This window comes from Magnolia sinica, chromosome 1 (assembly GCF_029962835.1).
Source record: "Magnolia sinica isolate HGM2019 chromosome 1, MsV1, whole genome shotgun sequence".
In the NCBI taxonomy this organism is placed as follows: domain Eukaryota; kingdom Viridiplantae; phylum Streptophyta; class Magnoliopsida; order Magnoliales; family Magnoliaceae; genus Magnolia; species Magnolia sinica.
In genome coordinates, this window is record NC_080573.1 from 133,303,177 (window position 1) to 133,320,603 (window position 17,427).

The window sequence follows — 17,427 nt, forward strand, 5'->3', positions numbered from 1 at the left end:
AGTTAGTATTTTTATTTTATTCATTGTATTTTACTTTATTTGCCTACCGGGGGCTACTTGGCTATATGATGTAAGGTTGAGTGACTTAAAAAAATAAAAAAAAATGTCTGCCCAACCCACATGGGTTATGCGAAATAGGACTAAATATAAAGTACTGAAATTCCATTAAATAAAAAAAAAAAATTTGTAAATCTCGTGAAGTAAATACTGCACAGTGTGCAGGTGGAAAATGTGTTTAAACGTTTCATTTTCCGTCACCGAGGGCCCTTACTCAGAATCTGCGATTGCAGGCTAACTACGAGTCACTTGAGTTATGAGATTTCCTGACTCATAAGTGATTCTACGGTTCTAAGCCGATCATAAATTTTATAATTCATTTGGCTAATGAAGGCTATGAATTGAATGCATTTTTACACCCCAATTAATAGCATACATTACTCCATAGTAATAAAATCAATACAAAAGTCAACAAGGTGAGGGCATCACTATGCTCGTGCACGTGTTTGGGGAGAGGCATTCACAATGAGACCCTTGTCAATGGGGCTACCATGATGTATATGACTACAAGCACATGGTCATCCATACTGGAAGCTCATTTTACATCATGATCCAAAAAATGAAGCACATTTAGATCTTAGATGAAACATAATACAAAACAATAGTAATGATCATTAAAAACTTCATGTGGAACACAAAAGTTTTAAACCAAGTTAATGAGTGTGTGGTCTCTTCATCTTGATCCTCGTGACTGTATCAACAAGTTGGATGGCAGATAAACACTTCGCACGGTCCCTGTGAAGTTTTTAATAGTAGAGATTCAATCACTACTGTTTCTTGTTACATGGTTTACACAAGATTTAGATATGTATCATACCCTAAGGTGAGGTTTTAAAATGTTTGGACAATGTGGATTTAAGGCATATACATCATTGGGAGCCCCACATTCATGAGTCTCACCCACCCCAGTGGATGGGGCCTCACTCTTCTGCTCCAAGCTGGAGTGGATCAAAATTAAAGAAATCTTTTTTTTAAATCTTTTTTTTGGTGTGAATGTTCCTAATCCATCCATCAATCAAGTGCGTCCCACCGAAATATATAGGTATTTAAAAATTTAAAAACCAATGGATGCATGCATGAAATTTTAAGAGGGAGTACAACTGTTTTTTATTCAAAAATTGATTTAGGGGTTAATGAGATTTGGCACGGAACAAGATTGATTAGGGCAGGCCCAACACTTAAAATTCTAAGGCTCACAGACTGGCATGGGCTTAGCATAGCAAGGCCAAGTCTGCTAGCGAAAGATATGTTAAACCTAGGCCAACTTGACCCAACCTCATCTAACCCAAAAGTTAATAAATTTTTTATTTCTTACTTGAATTTTCTTAAATTATTTAATGATCAATTGAGCTACAGATGCACTAAGAGAAAAACATTTTAACAAAATGAAACCAACGTTCAACATGAATGAATTGCCAAGGAATTGAATGGCATTTGTAAATAATAACACTTACGTGTATAAAGTTGGGTTGGGTTGGGTCGGGCCAGCTTGGGCCTGGTCTAGCCCGCCAATGGGCTAAAATGACTTATCCACCACTGACCTGGAAATGATTCAGGCCATGCATGCAACGCCCAAGCCCGGACCATGGGCCATGCTAGCAAAGTGCTCCAAGCCTGGCTCATAGCTGGGTTGAGCTGTCTAGTTGGAAACGAATTGGCTTGTGTACCACACATCACTGACCGGGCTGGTGAGGAACGTGTGGAAGACAAGCACTGACTCTCTTCCTGCCTAACGGTTGAAAGGACATCAAAGTTACATGGGCCCAAAGATTATGTATATATTGTATAAACACCGTTCATCCATTTGGATAGATCATTTTAGAGAATGAGACTAAAAATGAGTCATCTTTAAAGCTTAAGTGGCCAACCCGAAAAATAGCAGTGGGACAATGATTTTCACTATTAAAACATTCAAAGGGCCCATGTAATGTTTATTTTCCATTCAATCTGTTTATAAGGTCACATATTCCGGGATGAAGAGGAAAAATAAATATTATATTAATCTAAAAATTGTGTGACTAGAAAAAGGTTTCAATGTTAGAAGGTCAATCTCCACTGCTTTTTAGAGTGTGGTCCAGTCGATCTCTAGATTGTCTTATTTTTCGGTTCCAGCTATACTACAAGCTTGCCAAATGAACAAACAGCCTGGGTATAACACATACCTCGTGATGGGACTTACAGGACTCGGTGACGTCAACACACCTGACACTAGCCATGGTACACCAGCAAATCCTTTTTCGGTTGGGTTAGGGCTAGTGTACCAAAGATAAGTGTCGTGTGAAGATGAGCGCGGGCGCTCTTGCAGTCGTGGGAACGGTTCAAAGAAGATCGAAGTTACCTGAGCCCACAATGATGTATTTATTATATTTGCACCGCTTATACATTTTTTTGAGACATTTTAGAGTATTAGACAAAAAATGAATCATATCCGGAGCTTAAATGGACTACATCAAAAATTGCGACGAGGATAATAACTTTCACGGTTAAAAACTTTGTAAGGCTCACCATAACCTTTATTTTTCATCCAATCTGTTAAACAAATTTCATATTGATCCGAAACTTCTGGGACTCGGAACGGAAAGGATTTCAATGGTAGACGTTCAATCCCCACTGCTTTTTGCAGTGTGGTCCGATTGATCGTTAAATCTGTCTTATTTTTCAGCTCAAGCCTTAAGACGAGCTAGCCAAATGGATGGACGGTTTGGATATAGCACATACGTCATTATGGGACCCACGGAACTTGCTGACGTCAATACACCAACTATATAGCTGGTGTGTGGTACACTAGCCAATCCGCTTCCTCGGTTAGGGCAAATAAGCCATTCAAGGTAGATATCAGTAGATGGACGGCTCTGATTGATGCCTCACCCTACCATGTACGGCAGAGAGACGGCCTGTACATCATTTCGGGTATTCCAGACTTCCAGTTCTACCGCATCTTCTCGTAGAAATACCTCTGAAAACTCTCGCGAGACACCCTTATTAAAAGGACGGATATTTTTGCAGCTCATACAAGAAAAACAGCAGGCCCTGTTCTTCTTTATTTTCGAAGGCAGGCCAGCAATCACTGCTTTATCTTTAATCTCTTTTACCAATATTTTTTATATTTATTTTTCATATTCGTTTCCGTAATCAGGGACTATTGCTTGAGTAGTTTCTGCCTGCCACCTGTTTGCGTAAATGCGTCTTTAAGGTAGTTTGTTCTTTGGTTCTAAGTGGTAGTGACGGTTACTTCATATATGCTCTATAACTGTTGTTGTGTTTGCGAAGTTCATTACTGCAATGTGCTCGTACGTATGCCTCTCACAAGACTTAGGGACTATTGCTCGAGTAGTTTCTGCCTGCCACCTGTTTGCGTAAATGCGTCTTTAAGGTAGTTTGTTCTTTGTTTCTAAGTGGTAGTGACGGTTACTTCATATATGCTCTATAACTGTTGTTGTGTTTGCGAAGTTCATTACTGCAATGTGCTCGTACGTTTGCCTCTCACAAGACTTAGGGCCTGTTTGGATGCCTATAAGTTCTTTAAGTTGTAGGTGACTTACAGGTAAGTCACTTACATGTGAAAGTCACTTACAGGCAATCCTATTTGGAGGTAGGTTGTAAGTTACTCACATGTAAATTGGTTTTTGTGTTTGTGTAACCTGTAAGTTACAGGTAAGAAGCTTTATATTCACATCAAATCAAGTTTAGCGTAGGGAATCATTCCAATATGTTATGATTACATTTAAAAAACTTGGCACCAAATATACAATTTTGTTAGGCCTATCTAGATAAATATTTAAACTAATTCTTAAGCTAAAACAATCATCAAGTTAGCTATAAAAGTGAGCTCACTGATTCAAAATACCTATAATATAAAGCAATAACTTAATATAAGAATTGGTAAGAAATTATGGGAAAATTTTAATTGGGCTCGTTAAGAAATCTTTTTGTTGTAGGAAGATGATTGGGTTCTTTACTGGATTTACAGCAAGAAGAATGACTATAAGAATATAGTGCAACATGCTAAAGAAACACCCCACAAAGAGACTATGGATTCTTTTAAGGTCATTGAAGACATTTAGATCAGCAAGAACTCCAGAAGCAAATCTTGATAACAACTCATTTATAGAGTTGGATCGTATATAATTCAAATTGTTGGAAGCAACTCTGGCTCTTCTCACTCAATGCCAATCTTGAAAGCTTTAATAGAGCCTGATCATTGTATAACTTTTGGGACCACATACAAGATGGTTTAATGAAATAAAAATGGTCCTTCTTAATGGGCAATAGTTAAATGATAAAAATAAAAAATATAAGAGCAATGGTCCACCGTGATAGACTGGACCATGGGACCCGCCTTGATGGTATGTTTCATCAGTTTATTATCATTACCCCACTCGAAATAAATAAATAAATCCAAATCTTAGACGAGCCACACCCACCACTATAGTTTTTTATGGGCCGCAAAAGAGTTAGATCAAGCTTATATTTATGTTTTCCTTTATTTTTTATTTATGTATGTGTGACCTTATCAACAGGTTGGATGACAAATAAACATAACGATTGGCCCTGTGTAGCCTTTAACGGCGGACATCCAATCATCACTGTTTCCTGTGATGTGACCCACCTGAGATCTAGAATTGCCTATTTTTTGGCCTAGGCCCTAAAACGAGAATGCATAATTGATGGACAGTGTGGATATATCAATACATAAGGTGGGCCCCACTGTCACAGCCTCACCGAATTGGGCGGATTCAAACGCAAGAAAAAAAGAAGCTTGTAACCCTAACAACCGGAGAGAGGCGCACGACAACTGTAGAGAAAGAGAGAGAGATGATTGCAGAGACGGAGAGAGAGATAGACGATTGCAGAGACGGAGAGATTGGAGCTGATTGCAGAGAGAGAGAGAGAGAGAGAGAGAGAGAGAGAGATCGGAGCTGATTGCAGGTAGGCTGTTGGTGCATTTCTTCTCCTTTCCCTCTTTTCAAAAATCCAAACGTTGGGCCTGTAAGTCACTTACAGGGAAGTGACTTCTCACCCCCAGACCCCTGCAGTTTCCTGGAAGATTTGCCTGTAAGTGAGTTACAGGTTGTAAGTCACTTACAGGTGAATTTCCTCCCCCAAACACCACCTGTAAGCGACTTCCTTGTAAGTCACTTACATCTTACCCAACTTACAGGCATCCAAATAGGCCCTTCTATTCTCTATATCTGTTTTTTTTTTTGTATTTGCAAGTTCATTACTGCGATGTGCACATACATATGCTTCTCACAAGCGCTGTTCTTTGTTCTTTTGGGTTTGCTAGGCAGCTGGGCCCTGCACCATAAGAGCACCTCCGCTACTGTTGGTGAGGCATTTGCCTCAAATTTGAACCGCCCAACTAGTGAGACCCACTTGATAAACATTGCTGTGTTTGGCAAGTTCATGCTTGCATTGTGTTGCCTCCCACAAAAGCTATTCTCTGGGTTTTGCTAGGGTGCCGGGCACTGCACCCTAAGGGCACCTCCACTGCTATATGTGAAGTATGTACCTCACATCTGAACCGCCCAAATTGTAAGAACCATTGTTGATGGCTGTTCACCAAAAATCAGATTGTAAGTAGGATCCTAACTGGTGGATTGGTGGACATCTAATGGACCGTGAAAATGACAAGCAGTAAGCCGTGCAAATTCAGTGAGCGTATGTCCATTAGTTTGAGGCCTGGCTCATCAATATGATTTTCAGGATACGACCCATTGGGTCCCCTATTTGGGCGGTTCTGATTTGAGGCACATGCCAAGTGCATGCTGGGGAGACACCCAGGTGCTGTGTATGCTAGGGGAGACTCTCAGGCCCAGCAGCCTAGCAAATGCCTCTTTTTGACACAGAATGTCTTGTACCCCAAGAGGGAACTACGGTGGCTCGGTTTGCTTTGGGCTGGGTTCATATTGAGCCTCAAGGGATCTGGGCCGAGCCTTTGTCAATCTATAGCATAGTTCTAAAGCTCAATGAGTAAACTTGAAACTCTGCTGAGTCGACTTGATTTGGTGGGATTTTGAGCTGAGTCTCATGGATTACCGAGTGTTCTGACTCGGTTGGGTCTCGACAAGACTCGTTGAGTTGGCTTAACAACTCGGCCGACTTGTTACAACTCGGCATGACTCAACCAAGTCACTAGCCCAGTCAGCTTGGTTTTGTTTTAAAAACTAACAATTGCTTTGTGAGGGATTCGAAGAGTGAACCTCATCTGTAAAAGAGAGAGGTGCGAGTGCGACCACTTCACTACCATGTGAAATAGTGTATTGTCTTGACTCTTGATATTTTAATTATTTGATCGGTTTTCAACAGTTTTAAATGCATTTAATAATAAAAATTCCATTACTGCAATGTTTAGTCGAGTCAATTAAAAACTCGACCAAGCCTTCAAGTTGACCCGACCCAGCTAGACATGGACTCGAGTTGAGTTTTCAAGTTTTTGGAACTATGGTTGATAGATCCCATAGGCTGCCCAGCTTGGCCTGACCCTTTTAACCTTATCTTTAGGCATGGAGTAGTGGGGTTGGGTCAAGGGAGTTTGAGAATCTAGATACAACCTGTTTAATTATGGGGTCAGGTGTTAGCCTTGAACTTGACCACTGATATATGAGCTGGGTCGAAATAGGTCAAGCTTGGGTTTGTATCGATGATCCACACCTGGCCCATTTGCCCACGCGTCCTATCTGAGCTGGGTTTGCCTAATGTCGTCCCCACTCAATATAGACTTCCCATTAAGCACCCTACCACATGTTTTCTTTAGGTAGATGTTTAGGTTTTTGTTAATAACCTTAATTTCCTTAAAGGAATTTAATGGGCAGGGTGCATTTTTGGGGGTCCAAATAACCAATTTCAAGGGAAATGCTCCAGTGCTCTCAGAGCACCATAAGTTATAGTCCTCCTAGTTGCATCGGTTCACTTGGACTGTCCATTCAATCGATTTGAACTATCCATTAGGTCCAAACATATTTTGTAGGCTACTGTAGAAAATTATACCAATTGGATGATCCAATCCATCTTTGACTTGGACTTATTTTCTACAGCCATCCATTTTTGAAGCCATGGATGGGATGGTTACCATTGCCTAGCGTTTCTTTAGCATCATAGGCAATCCATGATAGGAAGCATCTCAAAAAAGAAAAAAAGAAAGAAAAGAAAAAAGAAGAAACAATCCATGATATGCCCCAATAAATGGATGGATCAAATTGTTGATTGAACATATTTTTTGCATGAATTATCTTGATTGTGCACATTAAAGTCCATTCATCAAATGGTTCATATTTTTAGATCGGCAAGATGTTTGTTGGTGGCCAGTGAAATGTGCTTTGACCTAATGAACAGTTTAGATCAATTTATTGGATTGTCCAAATGTCCCAATGCAACTAGGAGCACCATAACTCACAGTGCTCAACATTTCTCCGATTTCAAAGTTGGGTCCAAGGTGTGTTCTGGTTAGGTTGACTTCAAGTGGTTTAGACTCAACTAGTTTACTAATTAGGGCAGTTTTCGGATGCAGATCCAACCTGAGAGGTCCAAACTCATATTAATGCCTGTTTATCATTGTGTTGGTTCCAATAACTCTTTGGGTTGATTCGACCAACCTACTTATCTTTCTAGGTTCTTGGTTATCAGCCAGGGTTTGAATTTTGTAGTTAAAGTTTCTTCTTAGTCACCTATTTGCCTTTATGGGTTCTTGGTTATTAGTCTGGGTGAGAATTTTCTAGTTAAGGTTTCTTCTTCTTCACCTACTTATCTTTTTGGGTTCTTGGTTATCAGGCTAGGCGAGAAAATTTCTAGTTAGGGCCTGTTTGGATTCATGGAAAGTATGGGAAATGAAAATGTTTCCCATGAAACTCACTTTCCGTTGTTTGGTAAGCCTTATGGGAAATTGTGGGAAATACCGTTTCCTACTTTCTATCTTTGTAGGAAAATAAATCCCACCTCTACCCCTAAGAAATGCATTTTTCCGCGGTGGAAGGAAAATGGGTTTCTCAAGGGTTAAAGCCCAAATGTGCTACTATCCATATTCAATCGCCTCACATGTGCCAAATGAGACATTGTCCATCTTCAGTCATACCTCACACTTGCCACTATGCCACATGTGCCACCATCCATCTAATCTTATGGCACACATGTGTTAAGAGCCCCCAATGTGCTAATTTGCCACATATGTTACCATCCGTCTTCTCTTGCGGCCCACATGTGATATTGTGCCACATGTACCCCTGTTCATCTTACTTGTGCTCCACATGTGCAAAGCACCCCACATGCACCAATGTACCACACGTGCCATTGTCCATCTTCAATTATCCAAATATACCTTATGCCAATGGTGCCAATGTGCACACGTGTCATCATCTAGCCTTAGTACCCACATGTCAAATGTGCCAATGCATCTCTTATGCCACATGTGCCACCGTACAACTTCAAGCACCTCACATGTACCACGTGTGCCATAATTTAGCTTCAAGCGCCCACTTATGCCGTGTATGCCACATGCCACTATCCATCTCTAAGCATCCCACATGCGCCACATGTGCCACATTTGCTAATCTAGCACATGCTAGTGACTACCTAAAATCTTTTAAAGAAAAGTTTTTCTTTTGCCTAACAACAAACTTGAAAATAGATTCTAAATTTCTACGAAATTTTTTAAAAAAAACAACCAACGAAAACAATATTGTCATTCCCTTTCCCACAATTTCTTGGAAATAAAGTTTCCCAAGAAACACTATTTCCTTTCTCATGCTTCTCATGAATCCAAACATGCCCGTAACGTTTCATCATCGTCATCATCGTCATCATCATCTTCATTCAAAAATCATCATCATCATCATTATCATCACCATCTTCTTCTTCTTCTTCTTCTCTTCCGCCACATTTCTTTTTCTTTATCTTCTTTAGTGATGATATATTTGGGTTCTCTTCCGCCATATTTCTTTATCTTTATCTTTGTTAGTGATGATATATCTAGTGACCTTTAAAATTTGAAATTTCCGAATGCTACTTTTCTTCACCAAAGACCATCATTGATGTGTTGATCTCAATATCATCCTTCTCCTATCTACTTTTCTTCACCAAAGACCATTCCTCTTATTTGCCAAGTTGATCGAGGAGTTGGTGCCACCATCTTCAAAAAATACGTCCTTCTCCTATCTACATGTTCAAACTACTCTAATGCTGTTTGTCAGAAAATTTTCCACTCAAATGTCATACATATGAAAATCTTTTGTAGTTAGAGACAGGATGATAGATAAGACCCACACCGTTAAGACACTCTAAATCACTCTAATTTGTTTCAAGGCTTGCATTTCTTCTTAGTTGATCTCATTTGGGCAAGTGCCAAGGGATGCCAATGCCTAGTGAACATGTTAGCAAAAGAAGGTGTCACTGGATCTGTGTTTATTTATTTATTATATCAGGAGGCAATATTCATTGTCTAGATGGATAGTTGCATTTGCTTCCTCATTCTACAAAAGTTTCTGCTAATGATAAAAAAGAAACTAATCTGCCTTATACTGAATATGAACCACAACTAAATCCTTCTAAATGAAAGAGTAACTTTTATTGTTGCTGCTGGCATCAATCTGAGCACCAGTGGAAGAGCTTATGGGGATGCTATGTCATAATTTGCAGCAGCCAAGCATATAATAAAAAGGCAAACATCAAGCTCAACGAGCCAATTTCTAGTTTACATTGTTTGTGACCTAAGAGGATGTTTTCATTTTGTAAATGGACCCCCACTTGAAATTTGAAAGCTGACGAACCCTTCCTGTTTTTGTTGCAGCCTGAGCAAAAGCAAAGCGCGAAGACATTTTACAACATCTTCAGAACCAAATAAATTGGCTGCTCACATGATCTTCTTTTTCAGCCGAGCCCCAGTGAACTCTAGCATACCTTGTCCCTGACAGCAAGCCAAATAAAAGGACAAAACCACGATCCAAGAAATCAAGCATCTTTCATGGCATTGTCATCTCGAATCACCAGAAAAATTAAAGCTCTCTCGTCCTACATTGGAATTAGACCCCTTTCTATCTCTACCCATCCACAGCCATCTGAAGAAGTAACAGGAGAACGTCGGTTCCTTCTCCACAGCTCCCCCGAACCCAAACTATCTGATCATTCTCGCACCCTTCGTTTCCCACAAACTCGCATATCCGAGCTCTACAATGACCTTCGTGTTGTCACCCAATCGTCCCCAACATCCGCTGTGCAAACAGCCTCTGTTGGTGTTTGGATTGAAGCTGGCAGCCGCTTTGAGACCCCACAGACCAATGGCACTGCCCACTTCCTTGAGCACATGATCTTCAAGGGCACTCCTCGCCGCTCTGCCTGTGCCCTTGAGGAGGAGATTGAGAACATGGGTGCGCGCCTCAATGCCTACACTTCTCGTGAACAAACTGCCTTCTATGTCAATGTCCTCCGTGACGATGTCCCCATTGCTGTTGACATCCTTGCTGACGTTTTTCAAAATTCAGAGTTCTCTGAAAATGCTATTATGCATGAACGTGGCGTCATCCTCCGAGAGATGGAAGAAGTACGCCCTCATTTCTCCTTTTCTTTCTCCCTTTCTTTTTCAAAAGTTATCTTCTTTCCTTTTCATGGGCTCATAAGTTCATCAATTAGACAGGTGCAAGGGAAGGCCGAAGAAGTGATCTTCGATCACTTGCATTCAGCAGCCTTCCGAAATAATCCGCTGGGGAACACAATCTTAGGGCCACGAGAAAACATCCAGAAGATCTCAGAGAAGGATTTATTTCGATACATTTCCACACATTATACTGGACGTAGAACGGTAAATCAAATATTTGAAACTCCAACGGTTTCCTTGATGTCTTTAAAATTTAAAAAAAAGTGCTATTTAACTATTAAAGTATTAAATATATTTCAAATCAGGTTGTATCTGCTGCTGGTGCGGTTAAACATAAAGAATTTCTTAATCAAGTTTGTTGGAAGTTTAACCGGCTTGATAGACGTCCAACTACTGTCACTTATTTCGTTGATAAATACCCAGCTATATTCACTGGTTCGGAGGTCATATTTTATTTACTTTCTTTTGTTTTTATTCTTCTGTTTGTCTGATATCAGGATTATCTCTTCCTGTGTAATCATTAATTTTCGTATCATTCCATCAAATTGATATTGGATTTCGATGTTTGTAGGTTCGAGTGGTGAACAATGACTTGCCTATTGCCCATCTTGCAATAGCTTTCAAGGGATCTGGATGGGCTGATCCGAACTCTATCCCTGTGATGGTGTTGCAAAGCCTGTTGGGGTCTTGGAACAAAAATGTTGGTGTAGGCAATTATTCAGGGTGAGCTTTTACTTCGTTTGGGTGACTGCTTATCCTGTGGAGAATCACAAACACATTTCTCGACTGCTACATGTTTTAGATGGTTTAGGCACTTTAGGTGTTGTTGGCATTCCGCACATTCTTGGTAGGTTTCTTCTTGGGTCTATAGTTTAGCAAGTAGGGGTGTTAAGCTGCCTTGCTTCTATATGTGGGATGCAAGCCCATCCTAAGAGTGCAAGGTTGTTGTCCTCATCCCCATTTTATTATCTATAAATCTCTGTTCTGATAAAATATGAATCCCACATGCTTTTGGTTATTAGGTATTTCAGTTATGCCATCCTACAATTTTGACTGATGTTGTCCTTGAAAATGATCAGGTCAGAGCTTGCCCATAGAGTCAGCACGGATGACTTGGCTGAGAGTATAATGGCTTTCAATACAAACTATCGTGATACGGGATTATTTGGCATCTATTCCACTGCCATGGTATTGCCCTTGCATGGTTTGATCAGAATTAATCTATAGAAGGGTCTCTTTATCCACATGCAAACCTATAGACTATGGCATATGAAAGAGACCGCCTGCCATTTGCCTCTGTTGGGTGCTAAGTTTAGGTGACATGGACATCTTATAGGCAGGCATATGGATAAAGTCTTCGCTTGATCTTCAGCTGACCAAAATAAAAGAGATGAAAAAAATTCCCCGCTTTCATGCTACCTGCACAAACCATTTTATTTTATATATGTACTATTTTACCTTCTAAACATCTCTTAATTCATGGACTTGAAGGTTCTTGTACAATTTATTTCTAGTAAGTTGTTACTCTCCTTTATTTTGCCTCTCATACCAAAACAATGTTGGATGCAGCCTGATTGCTTGCCCAGTTTGTCACTGGCAATAATGCAAGAGTTAAGGAGGATGGCACATCAAATTTCAGAAGCAGAAGTGATGCGTGCTCGAAATCAGGTATGCAGTAAAGCATTTCGAATGCATTGGAGAAGTTATTTTCTTTTTGGTTCTATGTCAGTTGTGTATTCTGACTGTATTACATCGTCATCATGGGTTTTGAGATCAACTTGTCAAGTCGGAATGATTATCGGGCTGTAACTCTGATTATAGATAAAGTCTCACTCAGTTCTTTGTCGGCATTCATGTTTCAGGAGTTTTAGATATGGGTGGTTCAGTCCTATATATTTGTTTTCCCTATTCTTTTATCCACTTTTACGAGAAAAGTGAAGTCTCCTGCGAACCTTATAAATTCCAAGAGAGAATTTATTGGTTCAACTTTTATGTTCTTATGATCAGCTCAATGCCATCTCATTATTGCCATTTCATATTGTTGAAAACTTCATTAAGCAAGTGTTACAAAAATCATTAAGCGAGAGTTTTATTGACATATGACCGATGCATGAACCAAATAACATGTGTGATCAAGTCGCAGGATTAAAACAATTAACAAATAAATACAAGTATTGCCATAATCATCATGAATCCCATGAAAATGAAAAGAACATCATGCATGATCCTAGGCGAAGTTACGAACATCATCACACAAGATCATTAAATAAAAGGAAACTAGAATCTAATGGATGTAGGGACATCCAATTAGCATATGATATAGTCTATTTCAAAGTAGAAGACCTAATACAACCTAGGGTAAAAATTAGGGCTTGGGTAATTTGGGAAAGTAGAAAAATTAGGGATTTTAGGTTTAGGGTTAGGGTTTTAGGAATGAAAGAAAGGGGTTTTGATATAAGGATGATGGAAAACCAAAAGGGGCAAGGTGTGGTTGTACAACTAACCCAAAGGATTCACATGTGTGGTCGTACTGTCACACGTGTGGCGTGGGATGGACGAGTTAGGTCGATTAGGGTTTAAGATTGTGGATAGGTAAATGAAATATGAGTTTATGAAAGGATGAAGGCTTAAGATGAGAGAATTTGAAGAAAATGCCTTGATGGAGGAGGAGAGAAGATGGTGTGGGGATAGGATGAAGATTAGCCTCGCACCAATCTCCTTTCCAAATCGCATGGAAGTATCTTCAAATCTCATGAAGATGGAAGAAGAAAGAAGAGCTTTTGTCTTTATTATTATTATTATTATTATTATTATTATTATTATTATTGTTATTTTTAAAATTTAAAAATCACGAAATCCAATGAGGAAGAGAGTTACACGCCCATCCTCTTTTATAGCTTCAAGAAAGTTCAAAAATTACAATAAACACCCTGTTTTGTGATTTTTGATGAAAATAGCCATAGGCTAACTAAAATCAACTAAAATCACTCATAATAGCGTCCAAACATAATATAGACAGAACTAAATCCTATAAACTGATAAAAGCTGAGAAAAATTAGTGTGGACGATCCACGATCAATGGCCCGATCATGTGATCCAACGGCCCGATCGTCACGTCCCTTCGATCCAATAGTCGGGATCACTCCATAAAGCAACCCATGTGCATCTTCCCAGTGTGGGGTCTTCCAGATGCTCGCACATGCACATGGGGTCTTCAACACGATCACGGATACTCGCCTAGCCACAGGGAAATCGGTGTGGCCCGCCTCCTCCTCTGATACGTATGGAAGGGAATATGTAAGTGCGTCATCATTTATATTTTTGGGCAATTAGCCTAGGAACTTCTGTTGGCGATTAAAGACCATGAAAGGCTTCAGTATATGCCATTTCTTCCCTATTTAACATTAAATTCTTCAACCCTAAGTATAGTACAAGTCATATTCAGAATCAAGAAACTTATATTCCAGTCATTTCAAACTTTCACATTCCTTGAAGGGGGAGAATCTGTCCTTTTCATTCTGAACTACGCATTAGTTGTTTCCTTGCCCCATCATTTGTATAGGATCCATTAGTTGCAAGGATGCCAAGGATTATCTTTGTTGGCAAAATCAGTGGTCATGCCACGTGCGCACACACAAATGTGCAGCTCCGCACATGCACGAAATCACGCACGCCCACACCCAAACACACATGCAGACATGCATTCTCACAGATGCGTGCAGTCCCCATTCTCACAGACGCATGCAGTCACGCACAGACGCATACACACACACACGCAGAGCCACACACATGCAGTCACACAGATGCACACACGTACAACCACATGCATGCTCTGATGAATACCCACACAAATACGCACACACACCTGCAGCTACACGTGCACACCCATGCACCACCCATGTGCACCCGTGCACACTCACACACAATTTATGAATGTGCGGACACAGGCTTGTATGCCTGCACAAATCTCAAAATATTAAAGAAGGATGCACAAACGTGCACATTTGTTCAATCTCAGAGATTCAAGACAGACACATAATTGTTAGATTTTAGATCTCTACTTTTTGGCTTTGCTTCGGACCTTGGGTTTACCGCCATATCATGGTTGTCGGGCCTTAACATTCCTGATGTTTGTGGTGGTGTGGAAAACCAAAGGGCTTTGTGCGAGCTTCTGTTTGTTCAACTTTCTCAGTCACAACTCACAAAAAATATGAGAATGGGAAGACCCCATTCCTGTGTCTACTGTGATTTGGATGTAGGGCATTCTTTCCACCTTCGATATTGGGAACACGCCCAGAAGTACCCTTGCAAATTGGAGAGGATCCTCTTTTGATCATTACTAGGACAGATTGCTTGCTCTCTCATTTCCGTTGATTGTTACTTGTATCTAATTAGAAATTTCCTTTACTCGGGGACATGGAAATCTGAAATTGTAATGGTGGAAGGCTGTTGCCTGCATTATTTCAGTTGGGATCTCTGCATTTCTCAGTGTTTCCACCCTTTTGTTCTGTTTGATTGTAACTTAACTGACAAGATTATGCACTACTTTCTTAAAAATCCTCTCTTGTATAGTTGAAGTCTGTGCTTCTGCTTCGTATTGATGGAACCAGTGCTGTTGCCGAAAACAATGGACGACAGGTAAACTGTGAAATTATTGAAGTACTTCACTTTTGATTTTTTCCAGATTCATTCCCCATCATGTAACTTCTAAGTTTGGAAAATCTCTGTCTGAGCATATGTAACTTGTAAATTAGAAGGTTTGCCGCGCTAAGTTTGCAGTCTCTGGCTGTACTACATAACAAGATACCTGTCACTCGTTTCCAGATGCTGAAACATGGGAGGATAGTCCCATTCTTAGAGTTGTTTGCACGTATAGATGCTGTTGATGCAGCTACAATTAAGGAGACAGCAAAGGAGTTCATAATAAATAAGGCAAGGACTTTTGAGAATGCATTTCCTTCCTTTTTTTCTTTCTTGAATTGGCAAAACACTCATAGCAAGGTCAAAAGTTTATGATCTTAATCACCCTCAAAAAGGAAAAAAAAGAAGTAAGAAAGAATATGATCTCCATCTGTCAAGTATTAATCGGAGGCCTGTGTAAAATCAACTTGCTGGTTCATCCTCATCCTACGTCAGTCTGCACCAACCTTCATGGATTGATTTGTTAGTGTATGGTCTCTCATTGCTGCTAGGGGTGCATCTCAGGCGGGTCAGGCCAGGTTGAGGGTCAACCCGAGCCTGACCTGACTCAAGAGGACCTAACCCCGACCCGAATTCCAACCCAAGGTGCCCAGCCTACATTCCTCTGCACTCGACCCAACCCAACCATAATGCATGAGATCGTTCCGAACCTGACCTTACCCGACCTGAATTTGCTCAACCTGAACCCAATCCGGTTTCAAATCAGTTAGCATTTTCCAACCCATACCTGACCCGAGGATCTTGACTACCCAACCCAACTCGATCCGAACCTGGGTTGGGTAGTTGCAGCCCTAATTGCCGCATGCATTGGACCTACTTGTGTTTGGTCAGGACTCACTTGATACATGGGTGTGTCCGCATCATTTCCCATGTGGGTCCCCTTTTCTTTGTTTTATTTTCCAACCAAATGGACCCACACAAGCAAATTATGTAATCTGGCAGGCTGTGATCATTTTTCACATTGCATTACTGTGTTCTAATCCAGAAGTTTTACTCCATCCAACTGTGTTTCTTTTTTCAGGATGTTGCAATTGCAGCAATGGGACCAATTCATCAGTTGCCTGATTACAATCGGTTTCGCTCTCAGACATGTATGCAATAGAGGCAGAGATATAACCCTACTTGGATGCCAAGCTATGAAGCTACTACGGATGATAACCGAGCTCTTGAAGCATCATTTCGTTAGTGAGTTGATTGAATCTAATGGTGTATGCTAAAACCTTAGCGGCTTAGCCTACGTAAACTATTCGGGGAGTTTATGAAGCGAGACTGGTTTGGGCCTTTTGGTCTGTTACTGTTTATGTCCACAAGCAATCTATTTATGCTAGTTGAAGAAACTGTATCAGATCATTATGCCTTCATGGGATGGGAAAAATCCCCATGATGTGGGTGGTCAGGAGTGCACCTACTTGTGCAATTTTTTTGGACAATGGCCAATCCATGATCAGGGCGAGTGGATGGGCAGTCTAGCTCGCCGGATGCATCTGCTACAGCCTACATGTATGATGTTGCTGGGAGCCTGACCCTTCTCACCAGTGTGACATGTGTTTGGAGTGCAGCTTGAAATGAGAACTTTGTTAGGGGCTCCCCTGACTGCTTGCCTTTTCTGCTCCAAATCACGAGTGGGACAAGTATGGCTGTGGCTCCAAATTGCAACTGGTATAAGAACCATTGTCATCTCGCTCGTGATCCGGGAAGAATGCATCTGCTGCAAATTGGGGACTTGCAAACGATTTCCAAATGGGCACAAGTCATTGCTTTGGCTCTAAATCGCAAGTGGATAAAAGTGGTTCTGGCTCCAAATCGCAATGATGGACGAGGACCATTCTTATCCCACTTATGACTTGGACAGAGTGCTTCCAGTCGGTTGCAAATTAGGGAACTCCTGCATTGGCCACTTGGTCAATTGTTAGCCACTTGGTTTTACTTAGAAAATGATGTAGAGCGGGTCGCGGACAGTTTCATGGCCAAGATGGATCAGAAAAGGCCCGGTCGACGACAGAAGTGATCCGGACCGTCGGACCTTAGATCGGGCGTATCTCACTATTCGGAATGACTTATCTGACGTAAAATATATGATTTTG

The 17,427-nt window shown here is 40.7% G+C and overlaps 1 protein-coding gene across 3 annotated transcripts; it reads left to right on the forward strand.

Annotated features, from left to right (window-relative positions):
- Positions 1-9,838: 9,838 nt before the first annotated feature.
- LOC131218514 (probable mitochondrial-processing peptidase subunit beta, mitochondrial) lies at positions 9,839-16,760 on the forward strand. Of its 3 annotated transcripts, none has more exons than XM_058213087.1 (9): positions 9,839-10,588; positions 10,682-10,846; positions 10,948-11,085; positions 11,214-11,365; positions 11,722-11,830; positions 12,212-12,310; positions 15,215-15,280; positions 15,467-15,574; positions 16,365-16,760. In XM_058213087.1, the coding sequence occupies exons 1-9, from the start codon at positions 10,013-10,015 to the stop codon at positions 16,443-16,445; spliced, it is 1,494 nt and encodes a 497-aa protein (XP_058069070.1). In that variant the 5' UTR covers positions 9,839-10,012; the 3' UTR covers positions 16,446-16,760. The 3 variants fall into 3 exon arrangements, with proteins under 3 accessions (XP_058069070.1, XP_058069079.1, XP_058069088.1); XM_058213105.1 differs by having other exon boundaries at positions 10,290-10,588; positions 10,678-10,846; XM_058213096.1 differs by lacking the exon at positions 10,948-11,085.
- The last annotated feature ends 667 nt before the right edge of the window (positions 16,761-17,427 follow it).

Bases quoted from the DNA above. Each gene is read 5' to 3' on its own strand.
- LOC131218514 (XM_058213087.1), top strand. From the start codon at position 10,013: ATGGCATTGTCATCTCGAATCACCAGAAAAATTAAAGCTCTCTCGTCC. The intron at 10,847-10,947 runs GTAAATCAAATA...ATTTCAAATCAG, and splicing joins ATTATACTGGACGTAGAACG to GTTGTATCTGCTGCTGGTGC. The intron at 11,086-11,213 runs GTCATATTTTAT...CGATGTTTGTAG, and splicing joins CTATATTCACTGGTTCGGAG to GTTCGAGTGGTGAACAATGA.